This window comes from Podarcis muralis, chromosome 13 (genome assembly GCF_964188315.1).
Source record: "Podarcis muralis chromosome 13, rPodMur119.hap1.1, whole genome shotgun sequence".
Taxonomy (NCBI): Eukaryota; Metazoa; Chordata; class Lepidosauria; order Squamata; family Lacertidae; genus Podarcis; species Podarcis muralis.
In genome coordinates, this window is record NC_135667.1 from 58,314,474 (window position 1) to 58,329,094 (window position 14,621).

Consider the following 14,621-nt stretch of genomic DNA (forward strand, 5'->3'; position numbering starts at 1 on the left):
GTTTTAAGGCCAGAGATTATGGGATAAATTGAGAGGAAGAAATCATATTTTAGTCCCATTGACATCAATGGGGTGTTAAAATTGATTTACCAATGCCAGGATATCTGTGTTATCAACAGCTCAGTTTTGAGTTTGTGTGAATAGTTTTGTAAATAACAAAACTATCACCACATGTACTTTTCTACATTTCATTCCTTTATTGCCCCATTTGAGGCAGGACTGGCCCACCTGCGAGGCAAGGTGAGGCAACTGCCTCGGGCAGCAGGATCCGCCTGTCATTTTGCTGTGATCCCTGCACTGCAGGGCGTTGCACCAGATGGCCCTCTGGGTCCCTTCTAACTCTGCAATTCTATGACTTTTAAAACCAGCTGTTAAGTTTGTGGCGTGGACAGGCCCTTGCATGTACCTTAGCAGAAGTTGTGCTGAAAGTGAACTGGGATGTGTTTCCTTGCCCTTTCTGCTTCCGCAGCCAGAGCTGCTTGACATGTACACTGTGAACCTGCACCGCATTGAGAAGGATGTCCAGAGGTGCGACCGGAACTACTGGTATTTCTCACCAGCCAACCTGGAGAAGCTGCGCAACATCATGTGCAGGTAGCTGCCCAGTGGGATGGGGGCGGGAACTGGCTGTGTCGTTCCTTCAAGCGATTCTGTCACTCTTTGGGCCAGGAACTGTGGGACCAGAGGATGCTTGGCGCAAGGAGCAGCCCATGTACTGACCACAGAGGGCCCTTTGCAGGCTGAGCAAAGGCTGGAACCCTGGCCCTTCCCGTAAAAATAAAGTGAGATTCCAGTCCTCATAATTCAGAAGAAAGGATCTCCCTTATACCACGTCAGGCCATTGGCACACCCAGCTCAGTACTGGTTATAGGAAGCTGGTTATCCCACAGACCCAATGAAGCCTCAGCTTATTAAACAGAGGATTTGTCACTGATTGATTTATTAAGCTAGCATTTTTAGAGGGGAACCAACCTCCCCCAAAGGCTATTTGGGGCTTTGAGATGATGCATTTCTGCATTGCAGCAGCCCCGCCCCCCCCCCAATCTTATAAGATGCATTCTGCATTCCCTGTCTTGCTGGTGCCTCTTCTAAGACAGCACATGCCATCTTAAAAAAAAAAAAAAGAATCTGGGTGGTTTAATCAATGACACCATTTTCGTTGATCAAATTGCTTTTGTTTGTTTAAAATTATTTATTGATTAATAGGTTTAATCAGCTGTGGGTTCATTACCTATGGGTTAATTAGCAGTGATCCCTGCATTGCAAGCGCTTGGACTAGATGACCCTTGGGTCTCTTCCAGCTTTATGATTGTATGGTCAAATGTTGCAATCCTCCTATCCGAAAGCAAAATGAATGGGCAGCTGAAATATAGGTCTGCAGACATGCATGGTTTATGGGAGGGACACAGGTTTGGGATGTTTCCACACAGATTCTGCTCCTTTTTTCTGCTGGGTCTGCTGCTGACCCCTTGAAACCAGGGCCTTGGCAGCTGCTTTGCAGGACCTCTGTCACCTCACCCAGCCTCCTGTCTCTCTGCAGCTACATCTGGCACCACATTGACATTGGCTATGTCCAGGGGATGTGTGACTTGCTGGCTCCTTTGCTTGTGATTCTGGATGATGGTGAGTTCTCTCTATTTGCCTCTATGCCAGCCTTAACAGTCTGGGGAATTCTGGCTCTGATGGATCCCCTCGCTGGACTATTCATTTATTGGTTCATTTATAACATTTTTGCCCTGACTCTATGGTGCAAAAGCACCATTCATGATAGTTTACAGACAGAATGGACTACCTGGGGAGGTGATGAGCTCTCCTTTGTTGGAGGTTTTTAAACACAGATTGGATGGCCTCTGTCAGGGACTCTTCAGCTATGATTCCTGCATTCCTTGGGGTCACTTCTGACTCTACAGTTCTGTGATTCTATGAGATTACAATTTTATAAAAAGACCCAATGGAATAAGTCCACCAACCAAGGAAACAGGATCAGCAAATGTAAAAACATGATCACCCATGCCCAATGAGAGCCTGCTTGAATGAAATGGCTCTGAGCAACTGATGTGGGCTTCTCATAGGCATCTGCTTGTTCACTGTGAGAACAGAATGGTGGACTGGATGGGCCTGTTGGTCTGATCCAACTCTTCATGTGCAGGAGGGGGCCAAGTGCACTTCCCAAGGCAAGGTGCTCTGTAAGTACAGCCGCTGTGAAAAGACTCCCCCACTCTCTCATCCCACTCAGATGTGCTTCCATTGTGGGTGGGAGATTGTAGAATTTGGGCCTCACCCTCTTGCACCTCTCCAAATCCAGATGAGACAGGCTTGCCCACTCATGTTTCACAGCTTGAAGCAGGGACATGTCTGGTGTTTAAAAAAACAAATTCAGAGCCAGCTCCATGGCACATGGGAGGTAGCTGGTACATCAGGATGCAGAAAGCTCTGATGTGTGCTGATCCCCAAAGATCCACATGACTGTCAGACCAATGTGAACAGCCTAATTGGTGTGGCTTCCAGGCCATGGCTGGAATGTGGGGCTGCAGTTGGAGGAGGAGTATCCTGCACAGGAGAAGAAGTAGCACTTTTGTGATTTTCCCCAAGTCAGGATGTGTAAAACTGTCACCTGGACATGCATGCCTTTTGCAGCCAACACACAGAGAGCTCCTGGTTGTGTCCTTGGGTGGCCTGGGTCCTCTTCCTTCTGGGCAAAAGCAGGTGAGATCCAGGTCTACAGGGCACTGATTCCCCCGTTCTCTCTCTCTCAACCCCCCCTGCCCCGCCCTTGTTCAGAGGCCATTGCCTTCAGTTGTTTCACAGAGCTTATGAAGCGGATGAACCAGAACTTCCCCCATGGAGGCGCCATGGACACCCACTTTGCCAACATGAGATCCCTCATCCAGGTAAAGAACAGGAACTCTTCCAGTTCACCCTTTCCATTTCACCATGATCTGCTTGTCAGAGGCTTATGCAGAGGTTAGATCAGTGGTTCCCAAATTAGGAGGCAACCTCCCACCCATCTGGCCTAGGGAATCCCCCACTAACAGAGCCTCCATCTTATCTGGATTGGGCTTCAGTTTGTTGACTCTCATCCAGTCCATGACTGAGGCAAGACACTGGTCCAGCACTTCCACTGCCTCACCTGCAGATGTAATGGAGAAGTAGAGTTGTGTGTCGTCAGCATACTCCATAATGCCGGAAAACCCAACTCAGTAGTTTCACCTTCCCGTTAGTCATTCATTTACCCCACACTTTCCAGTGCATTTCCACACAGCTTTCTAAACCAGAAAATTCCATAACATTAAATTGTTGGGCCACGCTGACAGCTCATTTTCTGACTTCTACAGTGTCTCACGTCCGTCTTTGGATAGACACTTCTTCACAGTCTCTCCATCGCTTTCTGTTGTTTGCTTCCTGCATCCACATGAGCCCTACTGTTAGTTTTAGATTGCCCATCCACCGCACAGGTGGTCTTCTGAAATTGTATGGCCTCTGTGTTTGCTTTATTCCATTTTCCTGAGCCATCTCTTGCCACATGTCCAGTGCATGTGCATTTTAACTGCAACATTTCCTCCCATATCCATAAATTTGGATCTTTGCTGTATCCTATTTTTAGTTTTTCTGGCTTTTAAAAATATTCCTAACTTTGCACATTCCATGGCATGTTGAACACTTTCAAATCCAAGGAAATATTTTCATTTTTCACTATGAAGCTCTTCTTGTTGTTGTTTAGTCGTTTAGTCGTGTCCGATTCTTTGTGACCCCATGGACCAGAGCACGCCAGGCACCTCTGTCCTCCACTACCTCCCGCAGTTTGGTCAAACTCATGCTGGTAACCTCGAAAACACTATCCAACCATCTCGTCCTCTGTCGCCCCCTTCTCCTTGTGCCCTCCATCTTTCCCAGCATCAGTGTCTTCTCCAGGGAGTCTTCTCTTCTCATGAGGTGGCCAAAGTACTGGAGCCTCAGCTTCAGGATCTGTCCTTCCAGTGAGCACTCAGGGCTGATTTCCTTAAGAATGGATGCGTTTGATCTTCTTGCAGTCCATGGGACTCTCAAGAGTCTTCTCCAGCACCATAATTCAAAAGCATCAATTCTTCGGCGATCAGCCTTCTTTATGGTCCAGCTCTCACTTCCATACATCACTACTGGGAAAACCATGGCTTTAACTATACGGACCTTTGTTGGCAAGCTGACGTCTCTACTAATTATGCAAACCTCAATTTGCACTGGAATCCCTCCCTTGGTTACCGTTTGGGGTGATAAGCTCATTGGTTTTTGCCTTGGGGCCTTAAGGAGGGGTGCCATTCCCTCCACATACACACCCCTGGAAAGAACCCAGTGCCTTTAATCAGTAGAAATTCAGTTGCTGAAAGCTCATCTCAGAGACACATTCTGCCTGCTGTTAGGCACAATACCTGTGCAAGGAAAATAAAGGGTGGCAGTGTTGCTTAGGTTCTCTGCTTGATACTTCCATGTCCTGTGAAGCTCTTTGAAAAAGAGGTCAAGGGAGTATTGAGCACCTTGCTGCATGTAGGATGTGGGGGTTTTGTGGCGGGGGAGGGACAAATGTGGTTTTCTTGCAGAAACAAGATCCTGAAGCTTTTGCTTTTCTGGTAGATTTTAGACTCTGAGCTGTTTGAGCTGATGCATCAAAATGGCGATTACACGCATTTTTACTTCTGCTACCGCTGGTTTCTCCTGGATTTTAAGCGAGGTGCGTTGGGGGTATGGGGTCTGCATCTGCATTTTGACTTAAACACATCTTTTAACACTAGCTGGAGCAGCATGAGTTGCCCTGATAGGATCCTGAAGACAGGAGTTGGGAGAAGGTAAAATATAATTGCCCTTCTTTGTTCCTCCCCCCAATTTTTTTCCTGGTGTCCTCTTTGATGTTTGCTGCACAAGGCTGTTTGCTGCAGAGAATCCTGGGATGGGGGTCACTTCTGCATTTTAGGGTTGCCATATTTTAAAGAGCAAAAAAGAGGACACATTTGCTGACATACTTTTAACTATGGATCATTATGATGACTCTCATTTTACATACCAATGAAAAAGAGGACGTGTCCTGGAAAAAGAGGGCATATGACAACCCTAGCTTTGGTCGCTTCAGATGGCTTCAATGACTGTTCTTTTTTTGTTCCTGTTTTCTAACAGAGCTAGTTTACAATGATGTCTTCTCTGTCTGGGAAACAATCTGGGCAGCAGCACAGATCTCCTCGTCTCATTATGTCCTCTTCATTGCTCTTGCCTTGGTGGAGGTTTATCGGGACATCATCCTGGAGAACAACATGGACTTCACAGATATCATCAAGTTCTTCAACGGTACAGATTGTAATGGGCTGGGGCTGAAGTTGAGGACACTTTTCTGTCCCAAATGACTGCACTGCAAAATCTGTGCCCCTCAGGAATAGGCACCAAGCCAGCCTCCAGGAGTCCTGAGCCAGGGACTTTGAGGTTGAGCTGCCTTCTGACCTCTGTGCAGGCAGAGAGAAATGTTGGCTTGTTCTCAAAACTGTAGACTTTGGCCTTAGTCTGAGCAATCTTTCACTTACATGCAGACTGAGCTACAGTGGTACCTCGGGTTAAGTACTTAATTCATTCCAGAGGTCCATACTTAACCTGAAATTGTTCTTAACCTGAAGCACCACTTTAGCTAATGGGGCCTCCTGCTGCCGCCGCACCGCCAGAGCCCAATTTCTGTTCTCATCCTGAAGCAAAGTTCTTAACCTGAAGCACTATTTCTGGGTTAGTGGAGTCTGTAACCTGAAGCGTATGTAACCCGAGGTACCACTGTATTTGACTTCTTGCTGAGCTCTTTTTTTGCACCATCTTCTTGCTTTCCTGCCCAACTGATACGTGTGTGTTGTGAATGTCCTCTGTATCTTGCACATGACATACAGATCCTTTTTTTTAACTAGAGATGCTGGGGATGGGACTTGCGGTGTGCTGAGCATGGCCTCTCCCACATAGTTGTGGTCCCTTCCCAAAGGTGTCCCTGCAGGATGCCTGAGTGTGGGGATAGAGGCAAGGGCAGAGACCTCACCTTGTTTTCTTTGAACCTACCCTCTCTTCTTCCTCTGTTTTGCTTGACCCTTCCTTCCTTCCATTCCAGAAATGGCAGAGCGGCACAACACTCAACAGGTCCTGAAGCTGGCGCGGGACCTTGTCTACAAAGTCCAGACACTCATTGAGAACAAGTGATTTGAGAGAACATCTGCCCTGGAGGAGGAAGGGAGACTGAAGCAACCTTGTGTACATTTGGAGGCTGGACTAGCGCATAAGGCAGAGAGCTAGAGAGGGAGCATGCCTCTCCCCATGAACTTGAGCCAGTCCCTGGAGAGGCAGTCTCCCAGCCAGTCATTCCATGGTTTGCATGGGCTGGGTGTTTTCAGCCACTGCCTGCTGGCTCTTCTGTTTCCGTGATGATAATTAACCAAAGAACTCACAAGCTCTGCCTCCTTTCTCATTCAGGTAGGATGGAGCTTGACTGGCACAAACCTTGATTTGAGGACAGAGGTCAGTCGTTAGGTGGGTGGAAAGGGTGTGGCTGTTTATTGGGATGTCTGGTTTTATTACCTTCTGTTCCTGTTTGGAAAGGTCAAGGTGACAGCCTTGAAAAGGGGTGGCTGGGATCTGTCGTTGATTTCCCTCCCTCCCTTCAGATCTTCCTTCAGAGAGAATATTTTAAACAGCCAGCATTTTTCCTTCCCCTGTCACCTCCAAAATGTGCAGGTCGGGATCTAACTCTTGGCCCTTTAATCAAAAGGTGAGGCTTTGCCAAGGTCATCCTTTTATGGGGAAGCTTTCTCACCTTCTGAAGGGTGCCAGTTGAGGCCATCTCTGCCACTGAGGTTTGTCTGTCCTCTTCCTGATTTTCCTGAAATTTTCTGCAGTGCCCCAGATCGCTGTCACCATATTTCATTAGGAAACCGTATAGCAGACTGAGGCCAGGCTGGCCTGTTCCATCCTGCTCTGTGGGGATGCTTGCCATTCTTTGCCCTTGACCAGGGCCTGACAAAAAAAACATGTTCTCCAACCCAGCACATTTTTTGCTGGACTGAGGACTTAAGCATCCTGCTTTTCTATCATGAGGTTGCAAAGCCATCATGTATGTCCAGGGCCTTGATGGCATCTCGTTGAAATTTTTCTCTCGCTTCTCTCTTTCTGCCCTAGATGGCTCCTTGTGTTTCAAAGCAGAAAGCACCCGATGGTTGCTCTGGTCCAGCCTCAGGAGTTTCCTCTCTTCAACACTGAACCTTGGAGGTTGGGCTCGGCCTATTAACACACACACACACACACACACACTTTGCGCCTCTCCTTCACATTGTCCTTCTGAATGATGTGATAGTACAGGATACAGGATACTTCTTGGAGAAAGTCTATAAACACTTACTAGAGGAGGTAAGCCATCCTTCCCCAACCTAGTGCCCTCCAGATGGTGTTGAGCTCCAACTTCCAATATGGTCTGCCTGGCCAATGGTCAAGGATGATGGGAGTTGTAGTCCAACACCACTTGGTGAGCCCCATGTTGGGAAAGGCTGATGGAAACGGCAGCCCATGGAGCTGATCCTGTGACTCCTCTGAAGTTCTGCCTCTGTGTTGACTCTGGTCAGCACCAGATTAACCAGTCTTCTTAGCACTCTAGTGTGAAGTAACATTGAGGACAAATATTTGAAATGGTCTGTGTTAAAAATTCAGGTGTTCTTTTTAAAAGAGAAGGAGAAAGAAACAGAGTGAAATTAAATGGGTTTCCTGATTTTAAAAAATCTCCTGAAAAGGTTGCCATCATGGCTAAGTGAGTGCCTATATTTTGTTTGGTTGTTGTTGTCATGAAAAGGCCTTCCTTGTAGCCAGTAAATGCTCAGCCATAGTTGCTTCTCCCTCTCACTCCAGAGGACTAGTCTCTTAAACAGTGCTGCAAAATCCATCCCACCCACCCTGCTGGGTCTCTGTGCTGGCTACTCGTACTTCCATGCTAAGCTCTTCCTATTCTTCCTTCAGGAGAGAGTGGTCAAAGAGCCCCGCTTCCAAAGTGAGTAACCCTTAATGACCTCCATCCTTAAATTGGGAGCGGGGGTTCAGTCCTTGGCAGCTGCACTTCAAAGCAAGGAGCTCTGTCTCAACAGTACAGTCAAACTGGTTTAACTGTCCCGGCTTCCCTATGCAAAGCCCTGGGGATTTGAGTTTGGAGAGGGAGCTGCTGACCTCGCCCAAGCCCATTAATTTTGCCCTTCCCATTTGGCGCCCAAGCTGTAAGTCCCAGGCTTCCATCACTGGCTGTGCAAGGAGGCCATGCCAGGTGGACCAGTAGTGCAAACTGGATCCCTTGCCCCAAACAAGTTCAGCTTGGACTTCCCATGGCCTTTGGTGGCTGGTTAGACTTCCACAAAGTGGTAGGGCACTCCATTTTTCTGGCAAGTGTTAAAGAATCAGGCACCGCCCTCCAAAGCAGACATAGACGCATCCCAGGCTCAGCCAGATACTAAAGCACAAGAGAATCGTGCCCCTGGGCAGTGGTGCCAAGTGGGCTTTTGCCCTTTTGTCCCCATAAGGAAGGGGAACAGTTACAAAACAAGTTACTTCCTCCTGTTCTGGAGCTGATCTGCCTTACTACTTCTACCCCCCAGAGCTTTTTCTGGGAGATGGCAGGGCAATGTGGTATTTTAAGGATAAAGTTTGGGACTGAAGGATCCATGCAGTCCATGGGGTGGGTGGGTGTACGTACATGTTGCTTGTGCTGGGCTTTTTGACTGTGGATGCTAGTGTTTCCACCCTCCTTTCTTAAAAGCACAAACTTGATCTAGTGACCTGTTTCTGAAAGATAAACCTTTCCACTTTGGAAAACTCCAAATGAGAGAATTAAGCAGGCTGACTAGGCCTTTTCTGACAGGGCAGTGTCCTTGCCAAGCAAGTTGTGAGGAGCCAGCTGCCCTGGAGATGGCAGCGAGAAATGGTATGATGCAGTGGAAAGAGCATGGGACCTTGACTTGCTTTGAATTTTCGCTCACCCTTCTTCCTGCCCATCCAGCCTACTTCACAGAGTGACCGTGAGGACAACATGGTCCATCTTCTCCCCTTTATTGGAGGAAGCGTGAGATGCAGTGTGTAGGCTGCATCTGCAGGGGATTTTTGATGTTGTCTTTGTTTTTGACACTATGAGAAGCTGTATCTAAATTTTGAGAAGTAGTTTCTAGTATATAACTTTGCAATTGTTAGCACAAGGGTTTTCCACTCCCATATCACACTCTTGTTTTCAGAGCAATGCTACATCACCATGAACTCATTGCACTCACCCCTTGGGGTGACCTTTTAGTTTTTCTGAAATCCCTTTAAAAAAATGGTTTTGTTTTAAAAGCTAGCTGAGTAATCAAGCCGAGCACTTTCTGCCTATGCTATCAGAGAGAGCATATTTTGGCCATTTGATGTCTTGCTTTGTGTGTGTGTGTGTGTGTGCGCGCGCGTGCATGTGTTTTAAGGAGAGCACTTTTAAATGCACTTTTATTTACAGGTCTTTATTGATTCTCTCTGTGCGTCCTGAACTCTGTGTGCGTGAAGCATTATGCAAACGAATACATTCTTTTCTCAATGTCGCCAAACATATCTTTTAAATGTTGATCAGGAAATTGTTTGTGTGTGTGTGTGTCTATATCTATATATTATATAGATACAAATATTATATGTACAGTATAGAAAATGTATATGTGAGTTAGGCAGGGTACTAAGAAATCATTGCTTTTAAGAAAAGCGTTTTGCTGCTCCTCAGATGCCAAAATTCTTTGAGTGTATTGGGAGTAGTAGTGGAGGTTTGTTGCTGTTCTGTTGCACGTCAGAGGATAAAGACAGATAATAGTTTGCAAGAAAAAGTGGCTTCATTCTCATCCCATCACCTTGCCAAAGAGACTTGGCAGGTTTCTGAATCCCTATGAAAACCTTCCAGATTTTGTTGACCAGAGGTGAGTGTGCATGCCACAAGCATTGATTCCCTTTTTCACATTACCTAAAAAAAAGAAAAGAAGTCTAATTTTGAAATTACAACACTTGGGGCTAGCGTGCATGTCAAAAAATTCATGCACAGAATGCCATGTCTGTCAATGAGAAACTGGCGTGGATCCGGATTGATTTGGTGGGGCAGAGGCTGGATGTGCTGTTAACTTGTGCATGAACCTGCCCCTTGAGTAGAAATGCTATCATGGGCAGCCTTTGGAATCTCTGGCTGGAGGACTTTTACATCCTTGAAAAAGACAGCCCATGTTATCTATACACATTACGACATCAGGTGAAGCCTTGGGCAGGGGAGAATAAAACCAGCTGTTACTCTTTGCAATCCTCTAAAAGAATGTTAAGCTAACACAGCAGGGGGGTTATGGGGGGACACACACCCCAGAAGCTGCTGGACCTCCAACTGCCGTCACCCCTGACATCTGCTGGTCATCCCTGATGTGAGATGGGAGTCCACAACTTTTGTATAACACCCCCCCACACACACACATTATTCTCTTTCAGCTGCAGCGGAATCAATTTGACAGCCCACATTTAAACACTTGACTCTAGTTTTCTGGTCATTCTTAAGATGAAGAGATTTCTATTATTTCAACGGTGGCCAAACACAGTATCAGGCAGTCATTCCACTAGAACTTTTTGTTTCTTATTACAATCATGGTTGAGAATGTGAACCTGTTAGAATATATAAAAAAGTTGTCTAGTAGCACCTTAAGGTAAAGGTAAAGGGACCCCTGACCATTAGGTCCAGTCATGGCCGACTCTGGGGTTGCGGCGGTCATCTCGCTTTACTGGCTGAGGGAGCCGGCGTGCAGTTTCCGGGTCATGTGGCCACCATGACTAAGCTGCTTCTGGCAAACCAGAGCAGCGCACGGAAACGCCGTTTACCTTCCTGCTGGAGCGGTACCTATTTATCTACTTGCACTTTGACGTGCTTTCGAACTGCTAGGTTGGCAGGAGCAGAAGGGTCAGCAGTTCGAATACCTGTGACGGGGTGAGCTCCCGTTGCTCGGCCCCTGCTCCTGTACTCACCACAGCACCACCCGCATCCCTTACATAGATAAGTAGAAGGTTTTAAAGGAGGATTGGACAAATTCATGGAGAATAAGGCTATCAATGGTGTTTGCATAGTTCCTATATGCCCCTCCTTTTCAACTGGGACTTAAGTAGCAGCTGGAAATTTTGGTGATAATTGCCACAGATATGTTTTTTTAAAGGTTTCAATTGCTGCTATTTTGGTGTTTGAAAAAGCACACACTCCTTCCATTGCAACACCGTTCCTGCTTCCTGCTTTTTCCTACGTTGGAGCCAAGCTGACTTTGATACCTGTTCTGTTGTGTGTAGTAAATACCCTTGCCATTGAACACCAAGTGTTCTTGTGTTCTCCTCTGACTAGTGTACAGTGCTGGAAGAAGCAAGTTTTGCAACAGGCTGACTGTGGAATATTCAAGTGGCATATTTGGAAATAACTGTTCCAGCCAGCTCTTTTTTAGTGTGCGTGTGTTTGTTTTCCAATGTCAGCTCTATCTGAAGACCTTAAAGCAAACATAGGGAACCTGTGGCTCTCCAGACATTGCTGGACTCCCATCTCTCATCTGCTGCAGTCAGCAGGGCCAATGATATGGGATGATGACAGGAGTTGTAGTCCAGCAACATCTGGAAGGCTGCAGGTGTCCCATCCGTGCCTTAAGGGAATGCAAAGTTCAAAGCAGAGAAAATGTATTGCTGTGCTTTCATTTAGGGGTGCCTCTGTTCTGCTGCATGTCTGGATTCTGGCCCCAATCCAAAGTTGTTGACACCCTCTGATGTGCACACACACACCAAGGTTGCAGGTTCGATCCCTGTACAGGACAGCTGCATATTCCTGCATTGCAGGGGGTTGGATTAGATGACTCTCAGGGTCCCTTCCAACTCTACAATTCTATGATCTCCTCCTGCATATGGTGGGGTGGTGATGGAGAAATCCCCATTCATTTCAGCAGGGCGGGCTATCATACACAAGGAAGTATGCCAGAACAAAGATGAGAAGCACTTGTGAATTGGAACTGTGAGATTTGTGTTCATCTAAATCAGCCTTCGCCAACCTGGTACACTCCGAGTGTTATAGACCAGTGTTTTGCAACCTTGAGCCCTGAGATGTTGTTGGACAACAACTCCCATCATCCCCAGCCAACTTAACCCAAGGCCAAGAATGATGGGAGATGTAGTCCAGCAACATCTGAGGACCCATGGTTGAAGGGCACTTTTTTTTTTAAGACTACAGTTCTTATCAGACCAAGCCCATGTGGCCTTCCTTCCATCAGCCCCATCATCATGCAGCTGCGCTGGGAGTAGGGGCTGATGGAAGCTGGAGCCCCACAACATCTGGAGGGTCCCAGGTTGGTCTACAGCAGGGGTCAGCAAACTTTTTCAGCAAGGGGCTGGTCCACTGTCCCTCAGACCTTGTGGGGGACTGGACTATATTTTGAAGAGAAAAAAATGAACGAATTCCTATGCCCACAAATAACCCAGAGATGCATTTTAAATAAAAGCACACATTCTACTCATGTAAAAACATGCTGATTCCTGGACTGTCCACGGGCCGGATTTAGAAGGCGATTGGGCCGGATCTGGCCCCCGGGCCTTAGTTTGCCTACCCGTGGTCTACAGCTTCTCCGTGTGAATTAGCAATTGTTGGCTTGTGGGCAACTGTGTCCTAATCACCAGAGCTTCGTTTTTGTTTTAACCAGGGTGGGGTGCATAGCTGTCAACTTTCAGATTTGAAAATAAGGGATCAGCAGCCTCGAAAATAAGGGATCAGCAGCATAGCTATCAACTTTCGGATTTGAAAATAAGGGATCAGCAGGCTCACCTGTCCTGGAGACAGTCTATGGGATATCTAACAATCTGGGATAGCAGCGGGAAACGGCACTGAAATAAGGGAATTTCCTGCCAAAAAAAGGGAAGGTTGACAGCTATGGTGGGGTGGGGTGGGGCTGGGGGCTCCATCTTGGCCAAAAGAGACACACCCAAAGCTGGAAGCTTAGTGGGAGTTCTGGTTGGAAAGGTGGTCTCTCTCTCTCTCTCTGTGTGTGTGTGTGTGTGTGTGTGTGTGTCTGTGTCAAGCAACCTAGGAAGGTTCTTCAGGTACCTTTTTTGGAGCAAGAAAACATGAGCTCTGAATGTATCCTGTTGAGTGATTGCTGCCTGACACAACTTGCTACTGCTGCTGCTGCTTTGTGTGTGTGTCTCAGCGGGCTCCTTTGGGCTACTCTGGTATCACTCCTTATGAGATGCCCTGCTGTTGCTTTCATAGTTAATGTTTGACAAGAAAAGTGCTGCTTTTTGCCTGTTTGCATTCCGCTCTGTGGCATAATCTTGGTTATTTTTAAAAAAATCTGCTTTGATATTTTGTTAACCGATGTTAATTGTAACTTATTTCTGTGGGGCCAGAAAGACAAAAGAAAGTTATATATTCTCTATGGTTCTATGTATTTTCAAATCAATAATTAAACAAACAAACAAACAAACAAAATATGGCTGTTATATGTAACAGTTCTGGTGTTGGGATTGGGACAGATTCTGAGTTATGTCTCTCTAGCCTGGTTTGCATATAACACTGAGCCCTGCTTGTTACGGTTTATTAACCACAAACAAATGACACCCATAAGCCACAGTTTTTGACTTATAAACCCTGCCTTGTTTTAAGCATGGCTTCTTGTATTATCATTAGAGGGTGAATAAGAGCTATTCCATGCTGTCATAAGAGGGTGGAGTGAATGAGATTGGACTGCTTATAATGCAAACAGCTTCTGCAGTCTCTACGTCAGCCCATTTGAAATGGAAGTTAGCTCCCCATTCAGCAGGCACTAACTTCTCACATTGTAAAGTATACTGGGCACTCTGAAGGACACAGGACAATATACTCATTCTGGTGGGGTGCTCTTCTATTCTAGAGCAGCCAAATAGGGCCAGGCCTTGGGCAACAGCTCTTTCAGGTCTTGGGCTTTCCCAGCCCTGCTAACCCAGCATCTTTCTACTTGGAGTTGAACTTGGAACCTGCATCCGAGGCTCATGTGTCCCCACAGGACTTTCTGCACTCTCCTACCACCTCTGCTCTTAGAGGGTTGTGTCCCTCGCTCCCCATTAATGTAGAATAATGATGAAGATGCACATACAGTTTCCGGCTGTCCACCCACCCTTAAGGTTGCCAGGTCAGGAACATCCCAGACTCTGAAATTTCAACTTATCTGCTCCTTATAACCAGCCCTGAGCAACAGTCTGGCTGCAGCTCTTTGAGCCAGTTGATGTTTCTGAGCACTTTTCAAAGGTAGCCCTAATCCATACGGATTGCAACTAATGCATGTGTTACTGGCCAAATCAGACATCTCAATGAATGGGTGCAGCTGGTGCACTAGCTGTAACTGCGCAAATGCACTCCTGGCCAATTCAGAAACCTTAGCATCCATGCTCAGGGCTGAGTTCAAGAGAACACCCAAACTATGGACCTATGTCCTTAGAGGGAGTGCTCCCCATCCAGCACAGGATGAATCCCGATTCCCTGTTCTGCTTTCCAACTGATCAAGAACACCTCTGTCTTGTCAGTATTATATTATAGTTAGTTCACTGGTTTAGAACTGAGACAGCCTCCT

The 14,621-nt window shown here is 46.7% G+C and overlaps 1 protein-coding gene across 13 annotated transcripts in view; it reads left to right on the forward strand.

The window, feature by feature from the left end:
- The window catches only part of SGSM1 (small G protein signaling modulator 1), a 95,675-nt gene extending 82,171 nt beyond the window's left edge, over positions 1 to 13,504 (forward strand). For 11 of the 13 annotated variants that reach the window (XM_077917749.1, XM_077917759.1, XM_077917755.1 and 8 more), the window contains 6 exons: positions 470 to 594; positions 1,541 to 1,623; positions 2,782 to 2,891; positions 4,609 to 4,705; positions 5,146 to 5,313; positions 6,104 to 13,504. In XM_077917749.1, coding sequence (XP_077773875.1) covers positions 470 to 594; positions 1,541 to 1,623; positions 2,782 to 2,891; positions 4,609 to 4,705; positions 5,146 to 5,313; positions 6,104 to 6,192 — 672 coding nt within the window. In that variant the 3' untranslated portion in view covers positions 6,193 to 13,504. Of the gene's footprint in view, positions 1 to 469; positions 595 to 1,540; positions 1,624 to 2,072; positions 2,187 to 2,781; positions 2,892 to 4,608; positions 4,706 to 5,145; positions 5,314 to 6,103 lie in introns of those variants that run through there. The other 2 variants (XR_013390518.1, XM_077917757.1) reach the window with 2 other exon arrangements.
- The last annotated feature ends 1,117 nt before the right edge of the window (positions 13,505 to 14,621 follow it).